Source organism: Lactuca serriola, chromosome 2, assembly GCF_051521515.1.
Source record: "Lactuca serriola cultivar US96UC23 chromosome 2, Lser_US96UC23_V15, whole genome shotgun sequence".
Taxonomy (NCBI): Eukaryota; Viridiplantae; Streptophyta; class Magnoliopsida; order Asterales; family Asteraceae; genus Lactuca; species Lactuca serriola.
The window spans coordinates 22,118,964-22,133,527 of NC_136409.1; the positions used below are offsets into that span (position 1 = coordinate 22,118,964).

The 14,564-nt window shown below is 34.6% G+C and overlaps 1 protein-coding gene across 3 annotated transcripts; it reads left to right on the forward strand.

The window, feature by feature from the left end:
- Positions 1-848: 848 nt before the first annotated feature.
- LOC145086051 (uncharacterized) lies at positions 849-12,159 on the forward strand. 3 transcript variants are annotated; one of them, XM_079023768.1, is made up of 9 exons: positions 849-1,074; positions 1,618-1,656; positions 3,818-6,503; positions 6,689-7,219; positions 8,709-9,347; positions 9,753-10,457; positions 10,851-11,624; positions 11,762-11,805; positions 11,885-12,159. In XM_079023768.1, exons 3-8 carry the CDS (start codon positions 3,849-3,851, stop codon positions 11,789-11,791), a joined length of 5,334 nt encoding a protein of 1,777 aa, XP_078879894.1. In that variant the 5' UTR covers positions 849-1,074; positions 1,618-1,656; positions 3,818-3,848; the 3' UTR covers positions 11,792-11,805; positions 11,885-12,159. The 3 variants fall into 3 exon arrangements, with proteins under 3 accessions (XP_078879894.1, XP_078879893.1, XP_078879895.1); XM_079023767.1 differs by having other exon boundaries at positions 849-1,054; XM_079023769.1 differs by having other exon boundaries at positions 849-1,054; positions 11,937-12,159.
- Positions 12,160-14,564: the final 2,405 nt, after the last annotated feature.

Consider the following 14,564-nt stretch of genomic DNA (forward strand, 5'->3'; position numbering starts at 1 on the left):
AAATAGTCACTCGGCCAAGTGGGAGAATGTTGGAAAATAACACATTAATGTGGCCTTAGGACTATTTTGTAATTCTTATTACATGTAAGGTACATCTATATTGTGTACCATAACGTTTGCCATATTGACATATCAGGTCCTTAGACTTTAATATTTGTAGTATGATGGATATGACAATTGTCTATAACTTGAGGGACCAAATTTGTGTGGTTCCAATCTCTTTTCCATAAGGTGCAACTAATGAATTTAATGCCGGACGATATGGAGGAATTTGAAGAGATCTCATACTATGATCTGACTCCTTATAAACACCAAGATCGTGCATGTTAGGACATCCCATCTCTCCATCAGAAAATTAGAAAGGCACCATTATGGGAAGAAAAGGAATCAAGAACATGACATCATCTTCCTTAAAGCTAATGCATCCAAGTAAGTACCACTGATTTCTTATAAAGTTTATATTGATTGATCTTGATTCATACATGTTAAATATAATAATACAATGCTTTAAACTTTGCTTATAACGTTTGAAAAAAAAAATAATAACAAATATGAAAAATAAAATTGGTATTAAAAGTGGGGAGAATGACTTATCAGTGTAATTAATTTGTCGGATTGTTCACATTTAGACAATTTTTATTTTTTTTTGTATATATTTAATTATTTGACTTATTACATATTAAATATTAGCACCGTCACCTGTTATGGTAAAATATCAGTATCAATAACAAAATTAAATTGTAAAATGTATATAAAATAAAAAAAGTACTTAAATATAAACAAAACTATCAAAATAATTACCCGCTAAGTTTTTCTCCCCTTATCACTTTATCAGTGGGTGAATGAAAAGGCGAAGCTTTATGCAAAAGGCGAAGGTTTATGGATTAGATGGGTCATATTTGCCCTTTTATATTTTCGCTCCAAACTCGCCGGTCCGAGCAGCACCCGTTCTCCCCAGTTCCTCGCCACCGCAACACCTCCTTGTCGCTAGTCGTCCCTGACTGTAATCCGAATATAGTTGACCAACCTTCGAGGAAACTGCTCTTCTAATTTGGTAAAAGCATTTGACATCAGGTTCCTTATAGTTTCTATACTCTCCTTTTTTTTTTCGTTTTCCGGTTGCGCGTGGTACAACGAACAACTTGTTTTTCAATCATGAAATGGAGGATATCTTGTTGGATCTTATTTGTCTCGAAGCATCTGTTCATCTGATTGTTAGGCTTGCAAAAATAATTTCTATTGACTTAGGTCTGATTGTAAACCCTAGTACTTTCTCTGGTTTTTGATTTTCTGTTATCTAGTTCATGATTAGCTTTTGCTAAATATATGAATTCATTTGTACGGGGGCTTGATGATTGTCAATATACTCAATTGGTTCTTTCTGATCAATATCTTTTCCCCCTATTGATAAAGAAGATGCACATCCTATAGTCCTGTTGATTTGGTAACATAGTGAAATCAAAATCAGAGTGAATTAATTGGTTTTCGTTATTAAAGATTAAATATAATTGTATCATTATTTATATAAAAAAAATGTATTCAACTCTTGTTATTATTTCGTATTTACAATTCCAATGTATAAAAGTTCTCATGTAAATAATTATTTTCTTTTTTCAGCATACTTGGGCAAGTGTTCGTTTACTTCAGATCTCAAAGGTATAGTTGCAAATCACATTGATCTCCAATAAAATAATTAAAAATTACGGTAGTAAAATAATAATCTTAGATTTCTAACAATATAGAAATTTGTACAGATTTGAATATACTTTGTCCACTTTTCAAACTATTTAAGCCGTTCTACGTTTGGGTGAATTGCAAAAAATGCAAGATGCTTTCAAGATTTGTCAATTCTAGCAGCATGTTTTTTTTAATTGTTTAGTGCAAGGTTGTCAAAATCGAGCTCTTAAGGATCATATGATCCTATGTGACGCCCCATTCAAACGGGTATTATGCTTCATTATATATACAACTGGGAGATTTCATTTCAAAACTTAGATACCTTTTATTTCATCATGGTTTAATACAACAAAAGCGGAATGCTTAAAATACTCTCTCAACAGCTAATAATACAACACAAATTCTGTTAAATAAAAACTACTTTACGTAGTCCCTACTTCTTTTCTGGTGAGATACCTACATGCCTTAGTTTTAAAAAGCATAAAGTGCCCTAAAGCGCTAATGCTTCTTGTAGCCAAAGTCCCAGGCGCTGAACATAAAGTTACTCCTACTAGAGTTTCAATGAGCTTATGAATATAACATTTATTCAAGAATAAAACTAATTGTTCATCATTTTTACTTTGTCTTTTTTTTTTTTTTTTTTTAAATATTTGTCTATCTTCTCCTTGCAATAGTTTTGCAAAGAAAAAAGGTAACTTTTTAAAACTATAGGTTGCAAAAATAAGAGTTTATTTTATCAACTATCATCATTGTTCACCACTTGACCAATGTTCAAATCGGGACACTATTCAGCCCCTGTGGCCATGGAGGTTTGCATGTAGGGACTCCCCAGGAGATGAGGCATAGTCTCATGTTCACAACTGGGGATTACTTGGTTCGTGAAAGCTGGCCTTGAAGCCTTGGTTAGGAAAGTTCCCCTTAAAAAAATAAAAAAACTATCATCATTGTTTTTTTTTTTTTTTTTTTGAAAGGGTAAAACTCTCATCATTGTTGATGACATGTAAACCGACATAAGTTAAATTAACCTTCTATGATGTATAAAAATATCACTTCGTTCATTTTTTTTTATAATATTCTAAAAATTAGACTAATTCGTTAAGCACATAAGTAATTAGTTATGATATACAGTTAGTTTATTGTTAAATAAACAAATGGTGATTTATTTGTACGATATTTGTATCAATTCAAACGTTTCAACATGAACTTCTTTAATAATGATTTTAAATATTTAGGTTTTATATGAATATTTTATAAATCACATTCACATCAATTAAGCAAAAGTTATGATAACATCGAGAGTCAAACCCTGAGATGTGAGAAATTGGTCTGAATATGATATATGACTGAAGAAATTTCACCTAAACATAAATAATGAGAGAGTTGTTAGTTAGTACTTTAATTTAATGAAATGTATTACGTATTTGTCTTAATATATTAAATCATTAATCTACATGCCCTTCTATATTATTTTGCATTTCCTAGCTCGCTTAACAGCTAGTTTTTTACCAAGCATCATTTTTTATCAGCTAGCTTTTCAGCTATAAGGTAGCAATTAACTTTTCAACTACGGTACCAAATGTCTAGACATAATCTAACTTCAAACATGTCACTATGTTCCAAACTTATATAGGTAGATAGAGATGTAATTTCAATTTTAAACCGATAAGTATTTCACTTTGGTGGGATCTTATGATTATAATCTGGCAAAATGAAAAATGATCCTAGGTACGATCTGGATCTTGACAACCTTGGTTTAGTGTAACAAACAACCATTTTCTACCATTTATTGTAACAAACATACAATTCATTTGCCATTTTATATGATGTTTTATATCAAATGTTAAAAAAAGTTGGTTATTGTATCGTTTTTGCTATTAGGATTTTACATCTTCCTAAGTTTTTTAAAATTTAATATAAAGAAATTTGATTCTAAATGGTAGATAAAAATGACCACATCTGCAATCTTCTTTATAATGTCAAAAGGTTATCTTTAAATTCATTTTAGATTATGAGATAGATTCTTTTTACATGTAACGACCATACGTAATTAAATGAATCTAGCATGCATGTAATTGGTCATTTATAGATGGGCATCGTACTATTGAATTCTTTGTTAATTTGTTTGCTTCTCGATATGTAGGGGCTTCTTAAAGTAAGACTATTATTGAGTAATGGAGGATATCCTTAACCCATATGCTCATATGCTCTTGGTTCCCATCATGAATCACCTAAGCGACATAATTTTCTGCAAAAAGTATATGAAGGATATGCACACTAGATTGATGGAATTAGATGGTCTGAGAGTCGCCGTAGCAGACCGCATGAACAGGAACACAATAAGCATGCTTGAGGTTCCAGACGAAGTGTCGGGTTGGTTGCAAGAAGTAGAAAGGATCACTGCAAGAGTGGGACACTTTCCTAAAGATTTCAGCAGTTCTAGTCTCAGGCGTAGGCACAAGCATGGAAGGAGACTTTTCAAGATGATTGTGGAAATAGAAACGGTCAAAAAACACCACTCTTTAATCAAGTGGACTGATGATCCAGTTCCTCTAGAAAGAGCTGGTACCATGAATGTTTCCACCTCTGCATCATCAAGTGATCACAACGATTTCGTATCGAGAGAACATATTTATATGGAAGCACTAAAAGCACTCGGATCAGACCACAAATCCCACATGATAGCCTTGTGGGGGATTGGCGGAGTGGGGAAGACCACATTAATGGAAAGGCTGACAAAGGCTGTGGAAGAAAAGAAAATGTTTGATTGTATTATTAAGTCTTGTCTAGGGGAAAAGGCGGACCCAATTGCTATTCAGCAAACTGTTGCAGACCACCTCGGTATAAAGCTCAATGAAACAGGTAAATCAGCAAGAGCTGATAAGCTTCGTAAATGGTTTGAGGCCTGTTCGCCTAAATATAATATTCTAATAATATTCGACGATGCATGGGAGGCGGTTGATCTAAATGACATTGGTTTAAGTCCTTTGCCAAATCATGGTGTCGGCATCAAGGTCTTGTTGACATCACAAAACAGACATGTTTGCACTATGATGGGAGCTGGAGCTAATTCAATTTTCAATGTACAAGTCATAACAGAAGCAGAAGCACATAGTTTATTTTGGCGACTTGTAGAAATTTCTAATGATGCTGATCCGGAGCTCCGTAAGATGGGAAAACATATCGTAAGGAAGTGTTGCGGTTTACCCATCGCCATCAAAATCTTGGCCCTTACTCTTAGAAATAAAGCCAAGGATGCATGGAAGGATGCCCTTTTTTGTTTAGACCACCATCACATCCACAATGTTGTTCATGAAGTTTTTAAGATTAGCTACAAGAATCTCAAAGACGAGGAGACTGAATCTATATTTTTGCTTTGCGGTTTGTTTCCTAAAGACTTCAATATTTCTACTGAGGATTTGGTGAGGTACGGATGGGGATTGAAAGTGTTTACCGGAGTGTCTACTTTAAGAGAAGCAAGAAACAGGCTGAACACATGCATTGAGCGGCTCCTGCATACAAGTTTGTTGACCGAAAGCAATGATGTGGGGTGTGTTAGGATGCATGATCTCGTTCGTGCTTTTGTTTTGGATATGCTATCTAGAGTCGAGCATGCTTCGATTGTCAACCATGGTAGTATGTCAAAGTGGTGGCCCAATGATGTAGGCGACTCTTGCAAAAGAATTTCATTAACATGCAACGATATGTCTGAGTTTCCTAGAGACCTCAGGTTTCCGAACCTCTCCATTTTGAAGCTTATGCGTGGTGATAAGTCATTAAGGTTCCCTCAAGACTTTTACAGAGAAATGGAAAAGCTTGAGGTAATATCATACGATGAAATACAATATCCATTACTTCCCTCAGCATCCCAATGCTCCACCAACCTTCGAGTGCTTCATCTCCATCGGTGTTCGTTGATGTTTGATTGCTCTTCTATCGGAAATCTGTTGAATCTCCAAGTACTCAGTTTTGCTAATTCTGGCATTGAATGGTTACCTTACACCATCGGAAATTTGGTGAAACTGAGGCTACTAGATTTGACAGGTTGTGCTGGTCTTCGTATAGATAATGGTGTCTTTGAAAATTTGGTTGAACTTGAAGAGCTTTACACGATGGCCGGTGGTCGTTATGGAAAAGCCATAAGCTTCACAAATGATAATTGTAATGAAATTGCAAAACGATCAAGAAATCTTTCTGCATTAGAATTTGAGTTCTTTCGGAACAATGCTCAACCGAAGAATATGTCGTTTGAGAAGCTTGAACGATTCAAGATCTCAGTGGGACGTTCTTTAGATGGAGAACTCAGTAGGAGCAGCCGCACATATGAAAACACTTTGCAGCTGGTGACCAACAAAGGTGAAGTACTGGATTCTAGAATGAATGAGTTGTTTGAGAAAACTGACGTGCTTTGTTTAAGTGTGGGTGATATGAATGATCTTGAAGATTTTGAGGTGAAGTGCTCACATCCTCATCTATTCTCTTCGTTCAACAATGTAAGAGTCCTTGTCGTTTCGAGGTGTGAAGAGTTGAAATACCTTTTCACACTTGGAGTTGCAAAGGCTCTGTCAAAGCTTGAGCATCTTCAAGTTTCTTCAAGCGATAATATGGAAGAACTCATACATATTGAGAGCATTGGAGTAGAGACAGTTACATTGCCAAAGCTTAAGTTTCTATCTTTGGTTTGGCTACCAAATCTATCTGGTTTGTGCCATAATGGCCACATAGTTGAGCTGCCACAACTAGTGACGTTGGAACTTGATGGCCTTGCAAATTTCACAAGCATTTACCCCAAGAATAAGTCGGCAACATCTTGTTTGTTGAAGGAAGAGGTAATATTCTATTTTTATGTTAAATGCGATTCAAACAATCTGTTCAGTTAAAAGGTTGCATTCACATTTTGTTTTATGCTAAATAACCAGTGGAATTTTCAGAAGAAAAAAAAAGTCATTTAGAATTTGATTGTATGACTTATTGTTTGGATGAAATCATGAAGAAAGCATTTATTCATTTTTAGGTTGTGATTCCTAAGTTAGAGAGATTGGTTGTTTTTAATATGGAGAATCTGAAGGAGATATGGCCTTACGAATTTGATACGAGTGGGGAAGTTAAGCTGAGAGAGATTGAAGTGAAATGCTGTGACAATCTTACGAATCTGTTTCCGTGCAATCCCATTCTATTGCTGCATCATCTTGAAGAGCTTCGAGTCGAGGATTGTGGTTCCGTTGAAGTGTTATTCAACATCGACTTGGATTTTGCTGGTGGAGTTGGAAAAGGCAGCACTAGCAACTTGAGAAGCATTCAGATGAAGGAATTAGGCAAGCTAAGGGAGGTGTGGAGGATAAAAGCTGAAAATAAGTCTCTTCTTCCCATCCGTGGCTTTCAAGCTGTTGAAAACATACAAATTGAGAGATGCAAGAGCTTTACGAATGTCTTCACACCTGTCAGCACCAATTTTGATCTGGGTGCACTTGTCCACATGAATATAAGTGATTGTGGAGAGAGCGGGAGAAACAATGAATCAGTGGATTATAGCCAAGAGGAAGAGGTATGCCTTCCTTTTTCTACTCAATTAATTAAGGGTTAAGATACATGCTACCTTTTGTTTTTATGTATGGTGACGTGTCATCTACATTCTACACTTGCACTTTGCACATCAAAACTAAATAAAAAGGGGTGGAAAGGTGAAACGACTAAAAGTTTGGCATCAGATTTGAAAGTAAACATTACTGAACAGTAAACACTAAGCTACAAACATTTCTTGAGTTAATGTTGCAATGCATTTATAAGATGCTTAACGAGCCATTTATTAACGTAACTATTATTATTATTATTTTTTTGTAAATTATAACTGCATATACACAAAACCAGTTTTATTTTCTTAAGGCACTTATTCCATCAAACCAACGTTCAGTTTACAAATCGTCATAATTATAACATATTGTTATCTTGTCTTATGAACATAACTAATTTAAAAATATAACAACTATAAATGTCAATTTTTATGAAAAGTTAACCGGCTCAAAAAAGGCAATTAATGAAATAAGTAAAACTTACAAAAAATGACATTTGATCAAGAACTATGTATATATATTTTTTTCTCATAAAAGTGATTACAAATTAATAAAAAATTAAAGTGATAAATAAAAAGTTGTGTTTTGCAAGCAATTGATTATATGATACCTATATTGCAATATTTATTCAAGAAATGACTCTGTTAGTAATGTTGTTTTTTTTAATTGTGATGTCCAAGTTTGAATACTTCATTTTTTTTTATTTTTTATTATGATGAGGTCTACAAGTGAATGTCATGTTCAAAAACATCGATACTTGAAAACATGGAGTCCTATATCCTCCTACTACTTTTAGATGACGACAAGTGCAATAAAAATTTATTAATTTTATTAAATATGACAAGTGTCACAATCTTAAATGTATAGGAAGATGGTAGGAGGATATTTGACTTCTCATAAAATAATTGAGCGACCTACATCATATCAACAAAAAGATATGTTGCTATCCTGTGTGACCATTACTTAACAACACCTGCTTATTAACCAAATTACTTGCAAAACTTTGTCTTCTGCTTGAAAAGATTTCACATTTTTAATTAATCAATTCGTAATTACTTAATCTCCAAATTTTGCTTGCTGCATGGGAGCCGATCACAGCTTTTCATCCTATATTATTTAAAAAATTTTATAAACTTTTTGTTAGAAAGGAAACATTAGACCTTCTGAGTTTTGACAAGCACACCGAATTAGGTATGTGCCTCTGTGGTTTTGTATTGATGAATTCTTTAGCCTTCTCATGCCTTAATATTGTTATGTTTAGTTATCAAAATGCGCATTTATTTGAAAGCAAAAATAAACTATTTTTCGTCTATTTCCAAATGTTACTTTAGAAATGATCTAAAATCAAATTAATCTCTCAATTATATAATCGCAAAACATAATTCTCAAGGAATGTGCATTTATAATTCTTTAATGTAATTCAATTTTAACCGACCAAAGTTACTAATTACATTTTTTGTGCAGAATAATCTTCCAGGAATTAATAATAATATTTCAGATGCTGTATTTCCATCGTATCTCGCCCACTCTTTTCATAACCTCCGTGGACTTTCCTTATCGAATTGGGAAGGAGTTCCGGAGGTGGTGTTTGAGATAGAGATAGAGAGTCCAGAACATGGAGAATTGGTCACAGCTCAAGATTATCAACAACGAATGCTTCCCTACCTAGAGAATTTGGATATAATACACTTGGAAAGGATGAGCCATGTATGGAAGTGCAACTGGAATAAATTCTCCATTCTTCCAAAACAACACTCAGAATCCCCATTCCAGAACCTCACAACCATATATTTGAAGGAGTGTGAAAGCATTAAGTACTTGTTTTCCCCTCTCATGGCAAAGCTTTTTTCCAACTTAAAGAAACTCCAGATACAAGACTGTGATGGTATTGAAGAAGTTGTTTCAAACAGAGACCATAAAGATGAAGAAAAGACTACCTCTGCGTCTACCCAGATAAATACCACTGTGTATCCTTGTCTTGATTCTCTCACTCTTAGTTTCCTTCCAAATCTCAAGTGTATTGGTGATGGTGCAAATTGTGGGAGCAATGAGTTTTCTTTTGAAAATACTAGTATAACTGCCGACTTTCTTGATCAATCTAAGGTACATACTACATATTTAACAGCTTATTTCATTTCTTATTTAATATCCATTTTTTCTTTGCGATGTTCTAGAAAATTCATGAAATCACATGCAAGAGATTGAAACTTTTCTTTGTATAATTAGGTTTGCGTTAATTTATGCAAAAAATTTCAGCAACTTATAATCTTACCCAAAACAGTTCATCATTGAATTCGTCATAAAGTAGAAAACATGGAACTTGTTTAAGCTTCTTGTTATAAGCATATGCTTTCTCAACTTCATTGATTTTTCATTCCAATATTTTCGGTTGTAGAGCCGTGTATCGTTTGTTTTCTCTTTAATAAATCCTGACAAATTGTTTTTTGATGCGGAGAGCACTAGTTTCAAGTATAATTTTTAAATTTACACGAATTTTATGTGCTGCAGTTTCCTCAAGTCGGTGGTGTTTCTTGGACCTTATGTCAATACTCTAAAGAGATAAGTATATCATACTGTGATGTGTTGTCAAGTGCGATTCCGTGTTATGCGCTAGGACAAATGCAAATGCTTCAAGTGTTGAGAATAACACGTTGTGACTCGATGAAGGAGGTATTTGAAAGTCAAGGGATGAACAATACCACCACTGGTTGTGGAAGTAGCAGCATTGACGATGGAAATAGTGGTACTTCATCAAAACAAGGACCAAATTATGTTACCGTGCTCAAACTTCCCATGCTAAGGGTATTGGAAATCAAAGATTGTGACCTTTTGGAGCATATATTCACATTTTCCACACTTGAAAGCCTTTGGAGCCTCGAAGAGCTAACTATTTGGGATTGCAAAGCAGTGAAAGTGATTGTGAAGGAAGAAAATGGAGAGCAAGCAACCCCATCCGGTAATGTAGTATTTCCTTCTCTAAAGTCCATTGCACTGGTCAATCTACCAAACCTTGTGGGTTTCTTCTTGGGAATGAATGAGTTCCAATGGCCTTCATTAGATGATGTTACGATTAAGGGCTGCCCACAAATGAGAGCATTCACAGTTGGTCAATCGTTAGCCCCGGGCCTCAAGTATATACGCAGAAGCTTGGGCAAACACAGTCTTGACAAATGTGGTCTTAACTTTGATGTGACAACCACTACACATCATCAGGTATAATCTTTAATTTTTTGCATACCAAGTAAAAGTAATAAACAAATTGATACTAGTTTGAATAAAATTTTGGCTTGTGGCTTGAATAAAAAATTTCCATTCTGCTCCAAACAAACCTTACATATCTATCTTACTTTATGAGATAAAAAATAGTAAGCCTATAGAAACGCTTAGTTGGAGTTGATTATCATCATAATTAATAATTAAAATGTGTCTTCATTGGTGCTCGCGTGTCGTCTTTATTAATTAGTACTCTTCCATTTCATTAAAAGTACAACATATGACATTTCAATTGTTTTTTTGGTTTTATATATATATATATATATATATATATATATATATATATATATATATATATATATATGCCTTATAATTTCTTTACCGGGCTTGCAGACCCCAGTCCCAAGTTTAGAAGCTACAAGCTCTTGCACTGCTACTGCAGAAGGGTTACCTTGGTCTTTTCATAATTTGATCGAATTAGATTTGAAATCTAACATATCTTTAGAAAAGATTATTCCATCCAATGAGTTGCAACAACTTCAAAATCTGGAAAAGATACATGTAAGCTACTGTCATGGAGTAGAGGAGGTATTTGAAGCTTTGGAAGGGACAAGTGGTGGTTTGGATGAATCACAAGCTGTTGTTGTGGAACTTCCAAACCTAACAGAAGTGAGTTTAGCATGGGTAGATGGTCTAAGGAATATGTGGAATAGCAATCAGTGGACAGTATTCAAGTTTGGAAACCTAACAACAGTTTCTATTCATGGATGTGACAAGTTAGAGCATGTTTTCACAAGATCCATGGTTAGTAGTCTATTGCAACTCCAAGAGCTACACATAAAAAACTGCGATCATATGGGGGAGATAATCGTTAAGGACACAAATTTAGTTGCAGAAGAAGAATCTGATGGCAAAATGAAGAAGATTGAGTTACCTTGTTTAAGGTCCTTAATACTTGACCAACTTCCATGTCTGAAGGGGTTTTGCTTATGGAATGTGGATTTTTCACTGCCATTACTCGATACTCTGAAAATCAATAGATGCCAACAATTAACGGTTTTCACCCAAGGAAGTTCTGCTACTCCGGAGCTTAGAGAGATAGAAACAAGTTTTGGCTCGTTTTATGCAGGGGAAGGTATCAACTTTTTTATAAAGACCAGACAGGAGGTTGGTATAGGTTTCTTGCTTTAATCATTCCTAAACTACTTAAAAAATTTGTCATGGAAGTTTTTGCTATTGTCAGAACGCAGAAGCACCAACTGTTCTCTGTATTTCAACTCAATATTTTTATATATTTTATGCAGGAATTCAAAAGCAACCGACTTTTAAAGTAAAGTAAAATTTAAAGGTAAGTTCTATTTTCATGCCGTCCTCATTTCCTATAACTGCTTTTTAGGCATTTATGGCTTTTGATTCATGGATTTCAGATGTATTATTCTTCATGGTGACGTGAATTCTCGTGTTGGATTACATGTTTAGATTGTGTTTGCTTCCAAGTACAACATCGAGAATTATCAGACAAGATTATGATAACTTCAACCATTATTCTATTCATTTGAAAACCATGGTAGTCGTGTCCTTGTTTGGTTATGTACTTCTAGTACCCAATTTGTTTCCTCGTTGTATTCATCCAAAATTGCAGAATTGTTTTTATCATGATTCTTAGACGTAATTGGTTGAGTGGTATTTTGAATTTTTAAAATTCGCATTGTCCCAACACTTTTCTTAAATTATGTCAACCCATACTCTTTAAGTTTAAATACGAAGCATGACAAATATATTTAATGTTGGTAGAAAATGCATATCAAAACATGCCAATTTGTTAAAAGAAAAAAACAGGGGAGGTCATATAGGATGTTTATGATGGTCCGTGATCCAGATATCTTGAGGAGCCTGTAAGTTTACTTTCTTAAATTTCTTTTTTGAGTTTTGACCCTATGTGCGAGTGTCCCAAAATGATATACACATATTAATCCACAAGAATGTCACTTCAAGTGTTAGGCCAAAGAACAAAACAGAGCAAAAACATGGTATGTAATGAGACAGATAACCACAAAGTGGATAAGGATGATAAACAACGGTTAATGGATCTCAACAATCAAGGTTCGCACAATCTAACTAAAATGGGTAGCTTAGCCTTAAGCGACATGTAGAAACTCACATGGTCAGTTTTCGGCTTAGGAAGGAGGGAGTCATTCCCTTCGAATCCACTCAAACCACTGCCACATCAGCTTCATATCAGTTTTTCTCTTTCTCATCTTTTTCATATTTTCCAACTCACAACACATGAAAATCCTATCTTTCCCACCCATCCAACCCATTTGTCAGTTGTCACATCATTATTTTTTATTTGATTAAATCAGAAAATATAAAATAAAATAAAATGTTACATTTTTTTTCTTTAAAAATAAATTTTTGCTAATTGAAAACAAAAATAATAAAAAATCAAAAGTAGTATTTAATTAAAACAAATATTATTTAATGAATTGTAAAATAAATATAGATTATTAAAAATATTCCAAGTATATATCATTTTAAAGACGTTATGTACAATTTAGTTAAAAAGATATGATTGAAAACAAATAAGTATGTTTTAATAACATCTATAAACTATAGGGTCTAAAATGAAATTTGAACTAATTTATATATTTTTTCAATGGCTTGCAACCCTAGACCCATCATTTCCCAAAAGCCTCCTCCATCACTATCCGTACAACTTGAAATCTTGAAGTATATACCATTTTCAAAAACTACCCCACTCCATTAATATGTGTATGTATAGAGAGTACAGGGAAACAGTAGATAGGAAGAGACAACAAGAGTAGAAAAGAGAGTACCATAAAGATTAGTTAGGGAGAGACATCAAGAGTAGAGAGGGGGAGCCCATTGCCTTCAAGATTTGAAGGTTTACCAACCTGCCCAGTCGATTGCCCGCTCATCCCACCTTTGCTCGGAATCAGAAACCGGCAGTACCGGTTCAACTCACTGCATAAACCATCATCGACTCCCTCCTCCCTTAGGCATAATTTTTGATGGTCGTCCCACAAAATTGACATGAGCAGTTTATGATTGAGGCTTATTTTGCTATTGTGTATGGATCACACTAGGCTGGTCAACCGACAACCATCACACTAGGTTGGTCAACCGATAACCAACCCCTTCTGACTTGGCCTAAACTGACAATTAGCGGATGCTCTAATTTTATCTGTGTGGGCTTTATCCCTTACCCTTTTCTACCCGCTTGATCCCACTTTTCTTTGTGTATGGATGACACAAACGTGAACCAACTAGTGATCAAACACAATCAAGATGCAAAACAGTAAGAACAAGGAGTAGAAGCAAAGAAGTTCCAATAATGCACATGTTATATTAGAGCCGTAAATGTCTGGTACACTTGGAACACACACACACACACAATCTATATCATCCGACACAAATGACACACTATGTATATGACCACCAGCAGTAACACATTCATGGCCATGAACAGGTTCACGGCCGTGAACCCTACTCGTCCGCGAACACAACCGCAAACACAGATAACATGACCAAAACCCTATATAGACCTATACAGAAAGATGCCTAGCTCAAACCAACAAAGTGTGACCTAAACTTCATGTCTTGGTCTATGTCTTGGTCTTGTGTGACATCTAATTCGAAATCCATGTAACACTAATGTAAATTCCAATTGCCCAAAATATCAAATGACTAAATCACCAAACATGAATTGTTTTGGGCTGACATTTATTTAGTCCCGACACAAGTGATCATTGTTAGATGTCATGTTTACGAAGGTATTATGAAAAGATAAATTACATATGTTGATGAATTACTAGATATGAGGCAAAATTTGAAGTTGAAAAGTTGGAGAAGTTATATATTTGCATAAATCCAATTTTCACTCACTTCTCATCTTTTGGTAAATCGAGTCACAGGGAAGAGAAGAGAAGCAAACAGTGCATGAAAACACATGTATTTTACGTCACATAGATTACCAATTGGAAGTGAGATAATGTAGTCCGTGTCTACGTTTCTGTAAAATGGAAACAATCGTTGTAAAGAAGATTATTTGGGAAGTTCATATTCAATGCTAAGAGTTAACACCGC